Genomic DNA, 19,335 nt, shown 5'->3' with positions numbered 1-19,335 from the left:
GGCAAACAGCCTAATAAGCCTGTAGGCGACTCTGGCTCGAGTCAGCCTATCCTCGGTGCCGGTACACTACCTGCACCGAAAAAGAAGCCATCTTCTCCCACCTCCACGCCAGCTGCTTCCACATCCAAGCACTTGGTGTCGAAAACTGGCACAGGCAGGCTCCTCGGCACCAAAACCACACTCTGAGCCAAGCAAGAAATTGGCACCGAAAGCACCTGATTCACATGCTTCGTAGCCGAAAAAACCGTCGGAGCCCAAAAAACACGCCCCACCGGACAAAGACACTACAAAGCCAAAAGATTCGATCAGTTCGGTCCCGAAAAAGCCTATGGAACCGAAAACCTCGGCACAGTACGATCTCCCTCCCACAGAGGGAACTGTTCCATCCAGATCCTCCACAAAAGACTCATGTTAAAGATCCCAAAACTGGTCGATTGACTCAGTTCTAAACAAGCATTTACAATGCAACGGTCTCGCCGTTGCAAAAGTTTGAGCTATTGGCATTGTTAATGACAACACTTTTATTTATGTGTTTGTTTTTAAAACAGATAAATAAATGGCATTGTCCTTTACAATGCCTATAGCTTAATCTTTCGCAAATGCGAGACCTATTGCATTTGCAATGCAATAAGTCGCATATTTACGCGAGTTTGAGCTATTGACATTGCAAATAACAATGCGTTTTATTTAGGTTTTAAAAACCCAAACATAAATAAAAGGTCTCTCACACTGCTGTGTCTCTCACACTGCTGTGTCTCTCACACTGCTGTGTCTCTCACACTGCTGTGTCTCTCACACTGCTGTCTCTCTCACACTGCTGTGTCTCTCACACTGCTGTCTCTCTCACACTGCTGTCTCTCTCACACTGCTGTCTCTCTCACACTGCTGTCTCTCTCACACTGCTGTCTCTCTCACACTGTTGTCTCTCTCACACTGCTGTCTCTCCCTAGAACACACATATGCTGTCTCTCACACTGCTCTCTCTCTCACACACACTGCAGGCACACTCCCCATCCGTCATTGCAGGAGGACCCTAGCAACAACATTTCTCAGCAGCCACATTCCAAGGAGGGCCCCACAAGACATTCCAGGGAGGGTCCTAATACTACATTCCAGGGTGGGCCCTGCTGGCTTTTCCATCAAGTTCCCCATCAGACACATTGCAGGGAGGCCCCTAGCAATCACATTCCAGGGAGGGCCTTGATCGGCACATTCGGGTGGTGGGCACCAGCAGGCATATTCCAGGGAGGATCTCAGCAGACCTATTCCAGGGAGAGCCCTTCCATGTACATTCCAGGGATACCCATCGCTGATAGACACCGCCTCGGAGGGCAACTCGTCTGCAGTGACGGCTCGAAATAGATCCCCCCCACACACGTTCTGCAGAATACACCAGCTGGGGAGGGAGGCCTCAGTGAATGGCGGGCACCGGCCTGGTTGTTGGGTATCCGCGGTGTGCTGTGGCTCCAAAGGGGCCTCGTGCCCGAGGAGTGTCGAAAGCCTGGCAGTAATATACGTGGGCAGGTTCGTGACATCCAGGTCTGAGGGGCCATCTGGGGACGCCGGTACCCCAGACAGGCCTACGGGCAGGGATTTGCCCAGACTGGTACCAGCATATGCCCTTTTGATGGAGTGGTTTTTGGGCCGCTTGTATCCCCAGATGCCGCCTTCAAGCTGGCTCTTCCCTCACACCAGGTCCACCAGGGAAGGAAGCCCTTTGTCCTGATGGCTCAGGCGGGAATACCTGGGTAATGGCATAGACGAACAAGAAACGATTACGTTGAATGTTTCCACCTGTGAGGGAGGGGGTGAGTTATTGGCACCCGTCAGTGTTGTGCTGCTTCTGCGGCTCCTAGAGTTAAAGCAAGTCATGTTCGAGGGAGGGGAGAGGGGAGGTACTCCAGGCCTTCCATGTGGAGGAGTAGACTTTCACGAGGCGTAAGTGACAGGGGTGTGGCGAACTCTGGCTACGCCATCACCTCTCAGCAACCCTCTCCACTGGTATGTCTCAAGGAGGATCTCATAGTTCCCAGAGAGGAGCAGGATCACCATGCAGTAGGACCAATTCCCCAAGGTCTCTCTTGGCACATTGCGGTAGCATCACTCTCCGCGCAACTCCTCCTCCCACCACCACACCACACAACCTCAATCTCACTCTCAGCTCACCTCTGGAAACGTCCTGGAAAGGTGGATTGCTTGGCCGGATAGGCCTTCAGGGGTGGGGGGGGTGGAGGTTCGTCTGGCAGACTTAACACGCAAGCTTTGTCGTCAGGGCATCGGGGGTTCATCTCAGAGTCTTGCTGTCTTTCGCCTGAGGCGAGTCTCATGGGGAGGGTCTAGTCTTCCTCCCTTGCACCGTGCAGTGGCCATTAGTCAGTTTGCCGCCAACGCGGCCGGAGCTCTTGGCTTTGGCATAATTGGCTGGGTTTCGCCCCTGTCCAGTTTGTATGGGCCCAAATAATGTATTTGGGGGGGGGGAGGTGGTCAACAGTGATATTAGGGCATCTCTGTTGAGGGTGTACAGCAGGATTCCAGTAGGCTGCGACAGAGCGCGACAATACGCGACCATTCGTGCTGCCATCTCGACTACGCCCCTAGTTAGTTATACTTATGTTAAATTATTACGTAAGGCCTAAAGTTACCGAACAGTGCAAGTTATAGTTTCTTCAGATAAGTAGAAATAGAAGTATAGCTGTAACTGCTGATTTTCTATGGTATTGTGTGGCTAGGCGTAAATATGGCTGCAACGTCTCTGTAACATTTGGTTTGCGGCATATGAGTTGCAGATCCTACACTTTGCATTAGATCGCCACCTAGTGTTGGGCTCGGATGATTGCATGTTGTTGTCGTCTTGGAAGAAGTCTTTGTAGTCACGAGATAGTTGACTCCTCCCTTGGACGATAGTGTGCATGGGCATCGATTCCATCCTTAGTTTTTTTTCCGCAACTCGGTTCGCATGCAACTTTTCCGCTCCGGTTCGAAATCTACTTTCCAAGTACTTCGACGTGCAAAACTTTATAAAACCACTTTCGATATCAATATCCATAGACTCGACTTCATCAGTTTTATATTCCGGTAGTTGACGCGGGCCGTTGTGCCTACCCACGTGGTGAGACCTACAACTCATGAAAAGGACACCATTCAAAAAAAGCCCTGTGTGTGGAGCAAAATTTCCACGCAGCGACCATCACAAGGTGTGTAACCTGTGTTTATCACCAGAACACGACGAGTCGAGCTGCACAGTTTGTGCGTCCATTCGATCCAAGAAGACCATTGGAGGACCAGTCGACGTGACATGCAGAGATCCGCTCCGGAACCAGTGGATATCTTCGACCAAGGTCCATGTGTCCCGGAGGAAGATTCGATTATCACCAGATCGTATCTGAGGCAGACGGCTCCGATGACTCCATACCATCAGGTCATCGCATGAGTACAACTGCCCCTACTCCAGCTCCAACACCTAAACCAAAGGCAACGGTCAAAACTCCGCCTTCAGGGCAGAGTCTAGACCAAAACACTGCTTCGAAAATCCCGCCATCGAGCCAGGCTCCGAAGAAAATATTAAAGCCTTCCGGTAGCTCCATACCGAGCAAACCGCACATTCCGATACTACCAGCTCCCTCTGCACCGAAACCGAAAGAAGTCCCGGTTCAGAAGAATACTCAGAAATCATCAACTCCTAAAGACAAGACAGTTCCGAAACCAATGAAGCCTGTTTCCGACGCTTCCAAGGTGACCAAAACAGCTTCCAGCCCGAAATCTTCGGTGCCGAAACCTTCAAAGCCTGCTTCTGATGCCTCCAAGCCCTCGAACCAGGCCTAGACTCCAAAGACATTACCTATGATGCCGAAAACTATGCCAAATGATTCTATAACAACTCCTAAGGCTAAATACAAGCAAAAACCAGGCCCAGAACCGAAAGAATCGGCGCCGAAAGCGATTGCTCAAGAAGAAAAGATTTTTCGACCTGATCCTTTGCAAAAAAGGATATACATAGATCCAAAAACAGGACATGTTTCCACTATGCCACATAGGAAGAGGAAGCGAGATACAGCACCTTTAACTCCAGTGCCTGTAAAGAAGGATTCTGCTACATCACCTATGCACCCTTCTTCTCCTGTACCTCCTCTTTCACCTCCTATTCCTTTGAACATTTCCCCTCAAATTTCACCTGTTCATTCACCACCAAATTCTCCACCTCAATCTTCACCTCCACAGACACCTCCTCAGAATGATAAGGAGTATAACCTAGAGGATGGGGGAGACCCAGATGAGCCCTTTCCATACCCTAGTGATGCACCAGAATGGGAATATCCAAACCCACAAGATGTACCGGATATGCCTGACCCACATACATATCCATCCAAACCCTCTCCTCCTGAAGATAATATTGGGTTTGGACATCTACTCAATAGGGCTGCCATCTATCGCAATGTAACAATGCACTCCGATGAGGCAGAGGAAGATTTTTTGGTTACAGACTTTTGAACACTCCCAAAAGTCTGTTCAAATAATACCTACGATTAAAGGGGTCATTAATCATTCTCCAAAAGTGTTTAAAGATCCTGTACGAGCTAGGATCATAAACCCAAGAATAGAAAAAAAGTACAGGCCTGCTTCTGGGGATTCTGCTTACATTAAAGAACAGCTATCCTTAGATTCCCTAGTCGTTTCAAACACTAGAAAAAGAGCAAATTGAGACATCAGGTGAGGCACCACCTCCTGATAAGGAATCAAAAATAATAGATGCTTCAGGCAAAAGGATAGCTGCACAAGCTAGCAATACATGGCATATAGCTAACACACAAGCCCTCCTCGCAAGATACAACCGGGCTCATTATGACCAGTTAGAAACCCTTTTACAACATCTACCTGACCAATATAAGGCACAGGAAAATGACCTTATACAAGAGGGTAAGCTAATTTCAAATGTCTCAATCAAGTGCGCTCTTGATGTATCAGACACTGCATCTAGAGCAATAAACACTAGGGTCCTCTTTAGAAGACATGCATGGCTACGCATTTTAGGATTTAAGCAAGAGGTGCAAACAACCATCTTAAATCAACCATTCAACCAACAACAATTGTTTGGTCTAGAGGTAGACATAGCACTTGAGAAAATGAAAAAAGACACTGATACAGCCAAATATATGGGAGCTCTGCAGTCCACTCAAGCAAGAGGCTCCTTTCGTCGCTTCTTTTATAGAGGAGGCTCCAAACAAACTGGAGCAGACAATTCAGCTTCCTTTAGAAACCATATGCAAACATCCTCCAATAGAGGATGTTTTAGAGGAGGCTACAGAGGTAATAATAAGGGAAGGGGTGGAGGTTATAACAACAATCAAACCTCCTCCACCACTAAACACTGACTTCCTTCAGCTTCCCCAACAGCATTCCACTCCTATAGGGGGGAGATTAACACAGTTCCTACCTGTCTGGAATTCCATCACAACAGTCAAGTGGGTAAGATAGGTTATCCAGTATGGTTACTGCCTAGAGCTTACAGCTACCCCTTCAAATATACCACCCAGACATCGTCCAATGTCCACAGAACATCTAACGCTGCTCCAACAAGAGGTTATCTCATTGCTGCAAAAAGATGCAATAGAGTTAGTTCCATTGCAACATCAAGGAACAGGCGTCTACTCACTCTACTTCCTAATACCCAAAAAGGATGGGACACTAAGACCAATTCTAGACCTAAGGCCTCTCAATCTGTATATACACTCGGATCATTTTCACATGATCACTTTACAGCAAGTGCTCCCATTGTTGCAACAAGGCGATTTCCTCACTACACTAGACCTCAAAGACGCCTACTTTCACATTCCCATACATCCTTCTCACAGGAAGTATCTCAGGTTTGTGCTAGAAGGACAACATTATCCGTTCAAAGTCCTTCCATTCGGGGTCACAACTGCACAACGTGTGTTTAGAAAGTGCCTAGCAGTAGTAGCAGCACATCTCAGAAGACAACATATCCATGTCTTCCCATACTTAGACGATTGGCTCATAAAAGCCAAGTCGTTCAACAGTGTGTTCTCAAACAATTCAAACACTGCACAACTTTGGGGTTACAATAAACCATACCAAGTCACATCTACTGCCCTCTCATGTACATTAATACCTAGGGGCTAATAAACACCAATACAGCTCTAGCCAAGGACTGGCCATAGCAGGCACCGGGTAATCCCCCAATGCCCCTCATGGGTGGGGGCCGGTTTTGGGCCCCTACGGGCTGTTTTTGTTACAGGGCTGTTTTTGCAGCATAGCCGCAAAACAGGCCCTGTACCAAAATTGACCGAAAACCGGCCCCTGGCAAAGAGCTTGGCGGCATCTTCAACCAGCCCTCCCCTCCCCCGAGTGGGGACCACTTTGCCAGGGCCGGTTGCGGTTCCCAGGCTCTAGCTTATCCCAGTCCAGCCAGGATACAGAGCATTCAAGCCTTAGTCACAAGGTTTCAAAACCAACATTGTCTCCCAGCCAGAGTGTTCATGCAATTAATAGGCATGATGGCATCTTGCATTTTCTTTTGTACCATATGCAAGACTGCAAATGTGCCCTTTGCAGGAATGTTTAGCACATCAGTGGAATCAGGCACAAGGACAACTTACAGACCTGGTGTTGGTGGACAGCTGCACACATCGCTCTCTGCAGTGGTGGAACCCCAAAAACTTGTCCAGAAGGCGGCCTTTCCTCGAGCCTGTTCGACAGATAGTACTGACAACAGACGCATCCCTGATAGGATGGGGAGCACATCTGCTCCACAACACAACTCTGGGAAGATGGACCGCTCAAAAAAAGGTGCTTCATATCAATCACCTAGAGTTGCTGGCGATTTTCCTAGCACTGAGGTCCTTCCAAGTGCAAATACGAAACAAAGCTGTCTTAATCCGGACAGACAACATGACAGCCATGTACTACATACAAAAACAAGGAGGCACACATTCCCTGAAGCTGTCCCAGCTTGCACAAAACATTTGGAGATGGGCCATTCCACAAAAGATCTATCTGCTTGCAGAACACCTTCCAGGAGTTCACAATCAGATTGCCGATTTGTTAAGTTGACAGTCACAACAGATTCACAAATGGGAACTACATCTGCAAGTTCAACCATTTTTTCAAAAGTGGGGTCATCCTCACATAGACCTGTTTGCCACACACAAACGCAAAATGCCCAACCTTCGCTGCCCGGTTTCCACACCCGCTGTCCAAGGGCAGTGCAATATGGATGAACTGGTCAGGCAGATGTGCGTACGCTTTTCCGCCAATCTCACTAATACCATTAGTAGTACGCAAGCTCAGACAACAGTCTCTTAAACTGATCCTGGTAGCTCTCACATGGGCACGCCAACCGTGGTTCACCACACCAAAACTGTCTCTGACACTATCCATGCTAACGCAAAACTGTGGAGACATCAGGCATCTAGATCCAAATCAACTGAATCTGGCGATCTGGCTCCTGAAGTCTTAGATTCTGGTGGCAGGTTAAGGTAACCAAACAGTATGAATATCATTAAAGAAGCCAGAGGACCTACTACTAGAGCTTGCTATACTGCTAAATGGAAAAGATTTGCCATTTACTGCACTAATAATCAAATTGATCCTTTAGATGCTTCCAACCAAAATATCTGTTACCTTCTCCATTTACAAAGATGTAATCTAGCATATTCATCTATACGTTTACATTTTGCAGCCTTTGCTGCATATTTACAAAACAGACAACATATGTTGTTATTTAGAGTACCTGCAATCAAAGGTTTTATGGAAGGATTAAAAAGAATCATTCCTCCTAGGTTACTACCCTCTCTGGTGTGGAACCTAAACATTGTTCTTACCAGGCTCATAAGCCCCCCTTTTGAACCTTTACATAAGTGTAAACTGCAATTTCTCACATGGAAAACCGCTTTCTTTATTGCTATTACCTCTCTTAGGAGAGTTAGTGAGATTAAAGCTTTCACTATACAAGAACCATTTTTACAATTACACCGTAACAAGGTGGTTCTACGGACTAATACGAAATTCCTTCCTAACCTAATTACTCCTTTTCATCTAAACCAATCGGAGTTACCAGTGTGTTTTCAAATCCCAGACTCTGTAGCAGAGAGAGCTCTACACACACTAGATGTAAAAAGAGCTCTTCTCTATTACATTGATCAGACCAAATCCTTTTGCAAAACAAAGCAGCTATTTGTAGATTTATCTCCACCACACAAAGGCAACCCCATTTCTAAATCAGGAATTGCAAGGTGGATTGTTAAATGTATACAAATATGCTATCACAAGGCAAAACGCACATTAACAGTTCCTCCTAGAGCGCACTCCACACTCAAACTAGGAACCTCCATGGCTTTCTTAGGGAACGTTCCCCTAGAAGACATCTGCAAAGCAGAAACATGGTCTACAACACACACCTTCACTAAATACTATTGTGTTGTTGTGCAAGCTAAGTAGCAAGCTGCAGTAGGCCAAGCTGTCCTCAAAACTCTTTTAAACTACTGCAACGGATACAGGTGACCACCGCTAGGGGAGACACTGCTGCACAATCAATGCAAAGTGTAGGATCTGCAGCTCATATGCCTTGAACGGAAAATGCTACTTACCAGTATGCATCTGTTCTTGGCATGTAGAGCTGCAGATTCCTACACGCCCTCCCGCCTTCCTGGGACCTGTATCTGTTTCCAGTTTTTATCTTCATTAGATATACACTTATGGACATCACTTCTTTATTTCTATTAACTCCATCATTTCCCATCATGACTAAAAACAATCTAAGGATGGAGTTGATGCCCATGGGCACTATCGTCCAAGGGAGGAGTCTCCTATCCCGTGACTACAAAGACTTCTTCCAAGATGACGACAACATGCAATCATCTGAGCCCAACACCAGGTGGCGATCTAATGCAAAGTGTAGGAATCTGCAGCTCTACATGCCAAGGACAGATGCATATTGGTAAGTAGCATTTTCCAATTTTTTTTTCAGTGAATTTGTGTTTTTTTAAACATGAATTGATGTGATGTTTGTGTTTCCCTACACAAGATATAGACACCTCCGGGAGATCTTCATTGAAAGTCAGCAAATCTACAGCACTGAACAAGGCATGGGCCCCTAACTAGGACTCATACCTTATTGCGATCAATCGTACGCACGGAGTAATATTTGTTGTTGAGTGTCAGTGAGCCTTCATTTTTGGGGTGAGCGGGGATGTTCCTATAGAGCTGAATTGACATTTCCACCACTGGCTTGTAGAGGTTTAATGCACTGTCTGATTTCTTGTTTTACAGGCATTTTTTACACTAGGACGAGACATAATGACGAAGCTCAATAGAAAAATGGTTTGTAGTTTCATTATATAAATATTATTTTAAGATATGAATATTCTACTTGGAGAGAATGTGGGATAGCGATTTGCTGATTTAGAGTTGGGCGCTTCCGTCATTATGCAATGAGCTCTAACATATTTAGCCTTCACAAGATTGACTTTCATGTGAGAATTTCTTGCTTGGCAAATACTTTTGATTAGACCCATTTACGTTATTCACCAGCCAAATGCATTTGAATTGGTGTGTATCATTCCGAATGAGAGGACTGTTTTTATTTGTGGCATCCATGTGAATGAATAAAGGAAGGAAGGAAGGAAGGAAGGAAAGAAGGTGAGTGTTACTGTTTGGTAAGAATACACAAGAATAATTGGTTTCTGACTCTGGGAACTGAGGTAAAATCAGCTTATTTGGGAAACTAAAGGCATTGTGTGGTAACGGGCTACTCTGATAGTGAGACAAATAGAATACTTGGATAGTTGGCACCTGGATATCCTAGCAAATGTTCTTCCGTTGGGCATGTTGCTTTGCGGTGGAGAGATCTCGCGCCCCCCCCCCCCCGCCCGAAGGATGTATCCCTGTGATGTCGTGAACTCCGAAGTCTGACTCCGCTTTGAAAGCGTTAGGTTAGCCTGCCTCGCTTTGGTCCTCCGTCAACATATCTTTTTCTTGTCACAGTGTCATTTCATCTAAGCAATAATTTGTTATAAAATCAGGCAACACAAGTCTGCCACAAACTACTCAATATCTACAGCAGACTTGTAATACGAAAATAACTTGACTCAGACTACACGTTTATGTTGCTATTTTAGACCGGTTGCATCTCTTATTTGGGAAATCCCCACTAGATTTTGCTGGCTCAAAGTCCGTGATCAATATCCTATATAAACCTCTTGAATAAACCAATGATTTGGAGGGGTCTACCCAGCAGGTTATCACGAGTGATCCTGTCAGACTGCCGGAGCATCCACTTTTATGACTAGAGTCAAATCCAGTGATGAAGAGCTGAGCCCAGCCATCATGTACTTTCCTTCTGAAGAAGCACTCTTTCCTGGCTGAAGTCTGATGAACACAGCTAGTCTACGATGAACATGTATGCAGTACTCCGGGTCCCAAGAAACTCTAAAGGCAAGTTTTGCAGCGTGAATCTTTCTGGATTCACTATGCTGTGCATATTCCGCGGTCTTGTGGTTGGGTCCGGATTCGTAGTCTTTTCTTTGTTTTTTTTTTTTTTTTTTTGTAGCCCTTGTGGGCGTCGGCGTCACACCTCCTCGGGTGCATTTCCGGTGACGTCGGCATGTTTCCTGCGGAAGCTCCCACTCTTGGGTGCCATCTTCGGATTCTTTTTTCCGCAGTCGGGTCTGGATCGTTCCCGTTGGGCTCCAGACATTTTTGGAGAAAGTACTGAAAAGAGTGGAAGTTGGAGTAGATATTGGAAAAAGAAGACTAAGGAATTGTATTGGAACATTGACGAGGAGAAAAGAAGGTGAAAACCTCGAACTTCGACGATCGTCGACGTCCACGCGTTCAGGGAGGCCTGAACGCACGAGGATGGACAACACGCCGTTCAAGTTCTGCCCGAACTGCAGACACAAGTACGCGCAGAAGGACCAGCACCCGGTTTGCAACCTTTGCCTACCGGTAGAACACAGAAGCGAGGACTGCAACGCCTGCGCCGTCTTCGCCCAGAAGACCCTTCGTGTGAGGAAGAGACAGAGGGTAGCACACGCCGCCCTCGAAGGAAAATCCCCGACGCCATCGCTGTACGAGCTGGGGATGTCCTCGGAGGAGGAGGACAACGCTGCCGCCGAAGACGACAGCTACACGGTCGTAGAGACCGATTACAAGAAGACGCCTGATAAGGTAGGAGACTCGACGTCCCACAAGAGCACGAGAGACTGAGTCTCGAAAGTACGAGGCCAAGAGCCCGAAGGCGCCGACGCAGCGACATCTGCCGTCCGCGACCACAAGCAGGCCCAGCGGATCCTCGGAGAAGGAGTCCCTGGCGCCGAAAGCTGTTGAGCAGCAGAAAGCGTCGAAGATCGTCGCCGAAAGGGACCGATCGACGTAGAGGGAAAAAGACCCTAAAGCCTCGGCACCGTCCAAGGACCCGAAAGCCAGTTCGACGTCCAAGCCGTCGACGCTGAAAATCTCGCCGCCGAACCAGACGACGAAGAGAGGGGCCGAACGTTCCGAAGCCGAAAACTCGGCCGAGATGGAAAGGAAGAGGCGTCGGCTAGAAGCCGAGATGGCAAGCCTCTTGCAGCGGAGAAAAGATGTCGCCGCCGAGATGAGTGCCTTCATGATTCCACACAAGACCAAGCACGTCGTGCTAGATCTGGTCGAGGAGGAAGAAGAACATGTCGACGACCATGTGCCTAGCGACGAGATGGTCGACGACCAGGAAGGTGAAGAGAATCCCTACGAGGATTACAGCTATGAGGACGATGAGGGCAATAGGTTGGACGCCGAGTCGGCCACCTCTGACCCATGCGAGGAGGATTACCTAGACGTCGACACCGAGAGCCCGGAAGAGGCGGTCGACTCATACCCCTCGAGACCCTCGCCGCCGGACGACATCGGGGCATACAACTCGGCGATACAATCTGCCGCAACTGCATTCAAGCTAAAGCTCGACTAGGAAAAGCAGAAAGCAGACTTCCTGCTAGAGACATTGCTCCCAACACAAACAAGAAGCCAGTTCCTGCCAATGCTCGAGAGCGTCTTGGCTCAGGGAAAGGAAGTGTTCAAAGAGCCCGCAACATGCAAGGCGGTAACTCCCAGAACAGAGAGAAAATACAAACACTCCTCGAAGGACCCGGCCTACATTCGAGGCGAGGTCTCCGCCGACTCCATTATCACGGCCACAGCTAGGAAGAAGGCGAGCGTATCCACTACCTCGGGCCCACCACCGGATAAGGAGAGCAAGAGGATGGATCTGGTGGGGAGAAGGATCGAGCGGAATGCCGCGACCCACTGGCGAATGGCTAATTCCAACGCCCTGTTAAACAGGCACATGTATCAGATCATGGAGGGGCTGGGACAGTTGGTGAAGGACCTACCCCAGGATGCCAGGCAGAAGGCCGAAAAATTGATCGAAGAAGGGAAGAACGCGGCAAATTATTGCCTTAAGACGGCCCTGGACGGGGCAGACACCGCCAGCAGGCTCATGATGATGGGTGTCACGGAAAGGAGGCACGCCTGGCTCAGGATCTCAGGGTTCAAACCCGAGGTACAACACAGTATCCTGAGCACACCGTTCAACGGCGAAACGCTTTTCGGAGCAACAGTTGACGAGAAACTATGCCAACTCTAAAAAGATAACGAGACGGCAAGATCCATGGGGGCATTGCAGTTCAGAGGCAACAGGAGAGGCACCCTGGCACGGAGGCCCGGCGGGAGAGGTGGAAACCAGCCAGGTACATCGCACCAGGCCTTCCAGCAGATGCACCAGGCAGACTCGCAGGCTCAGCAAGGTCACCAGAAGCAGTCCTGGCAGTACCAACCAAGAGGTCAGTCCTTTCAAGGGAGGAATGGACGTGGCCAGAATAGAAGAGGGGGGCAGCAGCCCACCTTGAAGTGACTTCAGAGACCTCCGGGTGCCCGACCACAGAAAGGATCCCAGGGGGCACCGCGTACGAAGGGGTCAGGACAATCTAAACACCTATGACCACATGACACCAGTGGGAGGAAGATTAAAGTTCTATCTCCAAGAATGGAGAGAAATCACATCAGACAAATGGATCCTAAACATCATCCAATTCGGATACTGCTTGGAGTTGGAGAGAAAGCCAACAAACAGAAAACCAAGGGGAAAGCCACCAGCAAGAGAACAGCTGGCGAGGCTTCAGGAAGAAGTGCAAGAACTTCTACAAAAACAGGCCATAGAAAGAGTTCCCTTCAGGGAAAGGAACAAGGGAATATACTCAACGTACTTCCTAGTACCAAAGGTCGACGACAAGATGAGACCCATCCTAGACCTAAGGTTCCTCAACAAATTCATAAGAACACAAAAGTTCAAAATGACCTCTCTGCAGGAGGTGCTGCCACAATTGCAGGTCGGAGACTTCATGGTCACGATAGACCTCAAGGACGCCTACTTACACATACCGATGAACGAGAAGCACAAGCATATGCTCAGGTTCGCAATCGGAGGGGGCCACTATCAGTTCACAACGCTGGCCTTAGGACTGAAATCAGCACCAAGGGTATTCACGAAGTGCCTCGCGGCAGTCGCAGCGCACTTACGAAGACAGGGGATACACGTATACCCTTACCTGGACGACTGGCTGGTGAAAGCAAAGTCGTACCAGAAGTGCAAGCAGCATGCACATACAGTGACGAGCACGCTCATAAACCTGGGGTTCTCCGTCCATTGGAAGAAATCATCGATGGAGCCGGAGCAAGTGAAGATCTTCCTGGGGGCAGAGATCAACACTTTACAGGGCAAAGTGTTCCCCAGCGAGAAGAGAGCAAGGGCACTGGTCAAGGAAGCTCGCCTCTACCGGAAGGGACAAGCTCGGACAGTGAGGACTGCGAGCAAGATCATGGGGATGATGGCATTGTGCATCCACCTAGTGCCGAATGTGCGGCTCCACATGAGACCCATGCAAGAATGGCTCCAGGAACAATGGTCACAGGCTTCTGGCAGTTGGGAGGATCTTGTGGTGGTGACGCACGCAGTGCAGAAGGAGATGACATGGTGGACCTTGGAGAACTTAACCAGGGGACTGCCTCTAACACTCCCAACTCCGACAGTGACCATCACCACGGACGCATCCCTGAAGGGATGGGGCGCTCACATGGAGGAACTCAAAGTGAGGGGTCTTTGGACGCCGGCAGATGCGACAAAGCACATCAATTACCTCGAATTGAAGACCATCTTCCTTGCACTGAAAGCCTTCCAGACAAGACTGTACAGGCAAAGGGTGTTGCTACAGACAGACAACACTACGGCGATGTTCTACATAAACAAACAGGGTGGAACACAGTCGACAACGCTCTCGACGCTGGCGCAGGAGATATGGAGGTGGGCCATCCCTCTCCAGATAGACCTGCTAGCCACACACCTACCAGGGAAGGAGAACATTCAGGCAGACTGGCTGAGCAGACAGACCTCGGCATCCCACGAGTGGGAGCTCAATGCTCAGGAGACGAGGAGGCTGTTCAACAGGTGGGGAACGCCATCAGTGGACCTGTTTGCAACACGCCAGAATGCGAAATGCCGAAACTTCGCATCCAGACAACACGAAGAAGGGTCCCTTGGGAATGCCCTATGGATAGATTGGTCCGGGAAATTTGCGTACGCTTTTCCACCGATACCACTGATACACAGAGTACTGAGCAAGTGCAGAGCGAGCACCATGACCCTGATACTGGTCGCGCCACAGTGGGCGAGGCGGACATGGTACTCGCAAATCATGGCGATGGCGCAGTGTGCACCCCACAGGTTCGGCAGAAGAAAAGACCTGCTCTCCATGCAGAACAGAGAGGTGCTGCACCCAGAACCGGAGAGCATGAGCCTGGTAGCATGGCTCCTGAGGACATAGAGTTCGCACATTTGAGACTGCCAGAGAGCACCCTCAGGGTCCTTCGGGAGGCACGAAGGCCCAGCACAAGGAAGTGCTATGTCGCAAAGTGGAAAAGATTCACGATGTGGTGCAGGAGGGAGATACTCCACAATAAAATGAGAAAGGATTCCACGGTACTGAAGTACCTGACACACTTGCTGGAGAAAAATCTCAGCTCGTCCTCCTTAAGAGTTCACCTGGCGGCTATAGTGGCCTACACAAGGGGTGAGATGGGCAGAAGCTTCTTCACATCACAAGTTGTAAAGAGGTTCCTGGAAGGAGCAAAAAGGATTGCACCACCCAAGCGGGTGCCACCACCGGCATGGAACCTAAACGTAGTCCTGACGGAACTCATGAAGGAGCCCTTCGAGCCGCTTCACAAGGCCTCCTTGAAGATGCTAACTATGAAAACCGCTTTCCTGGTTGCTATTACGTCCTTACGCAGAGTGAGCGAGCTGCAAGCGCTAACACTACAGGAGCCCTACTTACAAATACACAATGACAGGGTGGTGATGAGGACCGACCCACACTTCATGCCGAAGGTGGTGTCCAAGTTCCATATGAACCAGTCCATACAGATTCCAAGTTTTTTCCAAAAAACAACCACTAGCGCAGAGCGAGCTCTGCACACCCTGGACGCCAGAAGGGCGGTCATGCATTACATTGAAAGGACAAAAGGACAAAGGAAAACAAACAGTTCTTTATGTCGTTCGGCAACAGTTACATGGGCAAGGCAGTGACTAAGACCACTATTGCACGATGGGTCGCGCAAACAATCCAGCTCTGCCACAAAAGGGCAAGAGAAGAACTGGCAGAGGGGGCACGCGCCCACTCCACTAGAAAAAAGGGGGCTACAATAGCCTTTCAGGCCAATACACCCATACAAGACATATGCCTGGCGGCAACATGGGCTTCGGTGCACACATTCACGAAGCACTATTGCGTGGATGTTCAGATGAACAAAGAAGCACAAGTCGGACAAAGGGTGCTCCAGCATATATTCAGAAACCAGAGCTCATCTTCCACCCAGCCGCCACGGAAATGAGAAACCGCTACGAAATCTATGCACAGCATATTGAATCCAGAAAGATTCACGCTGCAAAACGAATAGTTTCTTACCTGTCGGTGTAGTTTTGCAGCTTGAAGATCTTTCTGGATTCACTAGCGAACCCAACCACCTCCGCCAGAAAGATGAGGCTGGAGAGAGAAGAGGTGGTCAAAAAAAAAAAGAAAAGGAGAAGAAGTAAGAGAATATAAGGACAAGTGGTAAAGAAATTATCACCGGATTAGAACATTGCCATTGCTTCGGAAAAGAAAGAAATACGGAAAAAAGAATCCGAAGATGGCGCCCAAGAGTGGGAGCTTCCGCAGGAAGCATGCCGACGTCACCGGAAATGCACCCGAGGCGTGACGCCGACGCCCACAAGGGCTACAAAAAAAAAAAATAAACAAAGAAAAGACTACGAATCCGGACCCAACCACAAGACTGCGGAATATGCACAGCATAGTGAATCCAGAAAGATCTTCAAGCTGCAAAACTACACCGACAGGTAAGAAACTATTCGTTAGCTATTCCATGCTCTCATAGTGTAGCTCATTAAAGTACCTTTAGGGTGGTAGGCTGCCAGGAGCATTCCAAAAACCTGTTAGAACTGTTAATTTTATTCCCGCTGCTCGCAACATTCACAATTCCTGTTTTAATTGCATTCGCTGCTGTTATTATTCATGCACTAAGCAACAAAATGAAACTGTACAATTAAACATTTACCTAGTGCTTAGGTTTGAATTACCACAGCGTCCCAGAATCCTCAGACTGTTGAAACCCAGAAAGCACAAGCACCATGCCGGCAGGAATGTTCAGCGGGATGTGTAAGGCTGCAATGACCTTGGCTTCCCTGTTCCGTGATGGTGCACTAAATTTGCACCTGTGGTTTGGGAATCTAAACCCTGTAGGCTTCGGCTGCAAACTCCAGGATACACAACAATAGGGCACCATGATCATGGATTCTCCTGCTTGCCTATATAAATGCCCAATTTAGCACCCTTAGGTGTTCCCTGCCAGTTTCATGATTTCTTTTGGGGTTTAGGTATTGCTCGAATTGCATCTATCTTCCACAGGGTCCACTTTTTCGGTCCTTTTCCATCTTTCTTATGGTAGGATCTCTAATAACATTCACAAGATGTGCTCTTTGTGGGATAGAAATACATACTCTGAATAAGTGATTTCACTGTTGATCTCAAGGGATTGGAATACCTTATCGTGGTCCTTGTCCTATTTAGGCCTTACATCTTTCGAGTAGTGCACTAGGGCATATTTGAGTTACCATTAAATTACCACTTAGTCCGGCCCGTCCTTCCCTTTCCTCTATCCCTTTCTGCCAGACCCAAATATAAGGCAAAACCCAGGGTGATCAAGTGTTATAACAGTGGCCAAAAGTATGTTAATGTAGTGTCCTCTCAAGCTTGTTTGCTCAGTGTAAAGTTGTTTCCTGTTCGTTGAAACAGTGTGCTTAACCTTCTATCGAGTTGATAGCAGCCCTGACTCTGAGCAATGAATCATCTTTGTATAAAAAAAGTGTATCATCCTATGTTTGTGTTTGATCTTTCATCATAGCTCGGTTATCCATCACAAATTTTCAAAATGATTTGAGCAGGTATGTTTTTCCAGGCAGGTAGCTTGTCTAATAAGCATTGTATTTTACAATATAATTGGTATTGCTTGCTACAATCTTCTCTAATGATCTGGTGCCTTTGGTGACAAAAGGCAAACTCCCTATTGCCTGACTTGCAGGACTGACTACCTGGAATCTAAGTAAGGAAACAGAGTGGTCTGTCGGCGAAAGTGCTGACCTGGGTCTTAAACTCGGATTTGACACTTGACCAAAGTAGTATGTGATTCTGGACAAATCTCACCTTTAGAATATCACCAAGATGCCAGACTGGATCCAGGAACTTTTCAGCAGTACTATTGCTTGTCGGTAGGTGGCACAGTGCTGTTCCACAACGACACTGTTCTCCTGAAATATGCGGAGCTCCTGCATGCTGACATTGGTTCCTTTTCTTTCAGCGTCACTAAACGCAGATCCGGAGCTGCCTCTCATCTCTTTAAGACTCTCACCTCAATAAAAAAGTTTGTTTTACAGTGTCCAAGTGATTAGGCAATAGGTCTCGCATTTGCAAGAGATTGATCTATTGGCATTGTAAATGACCATGCCTTTTATTTGTGTTTTGAATACCTGCAAGCGGTTCGTAAACATGCACTTTGTACTTATAACCCTTGCTTACGAGAGTCCACGCTGGCAGTAAGAGGCACTGTTATAATTCTGTACGGTTAACCCAGTCATTTCTCATTTTGCCCCAACATTTTGCTCAAAATTTCCAGGAGAAAGTTAAAGATCTGCTGTGATTCTGTAGATCTCAATATTACAATTGGTCTTCGAGGAAGAGATGGGGACTGTGAGGTGTGTGACGAGGGACTCTGCAAATGCCTTCATAACTATTTGTACTTTCCCATAACTGATTAAAGCAGCACCTGAAAAGCACAGAAGAAAACACATGTAACCCTTTCTGTCTAATTATTATAAATCCAAGCTTCTTCCCCCAATTGTGTCCTGCTGTCCCACCTACCACTCACCCACTCAAAGAGTACATTGAGCCATTGGTAACTGTGAGGAAATGTGTTGTATGATATTGTGTGGTTGGGTGACCTCACCTTGTAATACCTATCCCTTTAGGTCCAGTAGGTTTCGTTTGTCAAACCTTCAGCTCAACCCTGGGTAGCTGTGAACCCTGAGCAGCAAGGCTCACACAAAGTAACAAGTACAAAGCATTTAAACAGCACAAAACCACTGAAGAAATAAACAAGAGACAAAAGAAATCTGACACCAATTTATAAAATATACTGTATTTTTATGTATCTTTAGTCACCACAGCAAAAAAGATCCACCGGAGGGTTCTGGCGATCTAGAGTTTACAAGGTATAGTAAATGAAAGCTTTTCACTCGACAAATTCAACAAATTTGACACTTAGAAACGTATTCACTAAAACGTTGGGCTGGTTGTATTGCGGTCATTAGTTACTGAAGGCAACCAACGCCAGGGGAGAGCCAGTCGGGTGGGACCAGCAAGGTCCTTCGAATCAGCTACTTCTACAGATGAAGCAGCCTTCAGGCAGTTCCAGGCACTTTATCCCCTTTGCAATGGATTCCTGTGGAAGTGGTCCTGATGCAAGGGGTGAAGGATGCTGTGGATGCAATGCGGTCAACGGATTCTTCCTGAGGCCACTTCTCGTTCCACCAAGGGGGTAAGGTGGTCCTGGTCAACGTCCCTCGAAGTACTCTGTTCTGTTAGAAGTCCAGTCCCCACTGGGCTACTTGTTACCTGGTATCGTGCTCACAGCCAAATCCTTCCCTGGGTGATAACTTGGCTTCTGGCTGAACAAGCT

General features: G+C 47.8%; 1 protein-coding gene across 1 annotated transcript in view; it reads left to right on the top strand.

Annotated features, from left to right (window-relative positions):
• Positions 1–19,335, top strand: part of RAB8B (RAB8B, member RAS oncogene family) — a 207,615-nt gene that overhangs the window by 155,202 nt on the left and 33,078 nt on the right. The window contains exon 7 of the mRNA XM_086959445.1: positions 9,286–9,336. Within this exon, the coding sequence (XP_086815571.1) occupies positions 9,286–9,336 (51 nt within the window). The remainder of the gene's footprint in view (positions 1–9,285; positions 9,337–19,335) is intronic.

This window comes from Lissotriton vulgaris, chromosome 2_2 (assembly GCF_964263255.1).
Source record: "Lissotriton vulgaris chromosome 2_2, aLisVul1.2, whole genome shotgun sequence".
Lineage (NCBI taxonomy): Eukaryota > Metazoa > Chordata > Amphibia > Caudata > Salamandridae > Lissotriton > Lissotriton vulgaris.
Note: the sequence above shows the minus strand (reverse complement) of the source record. Positions and strands in the feature narration are given on the sequence as shown.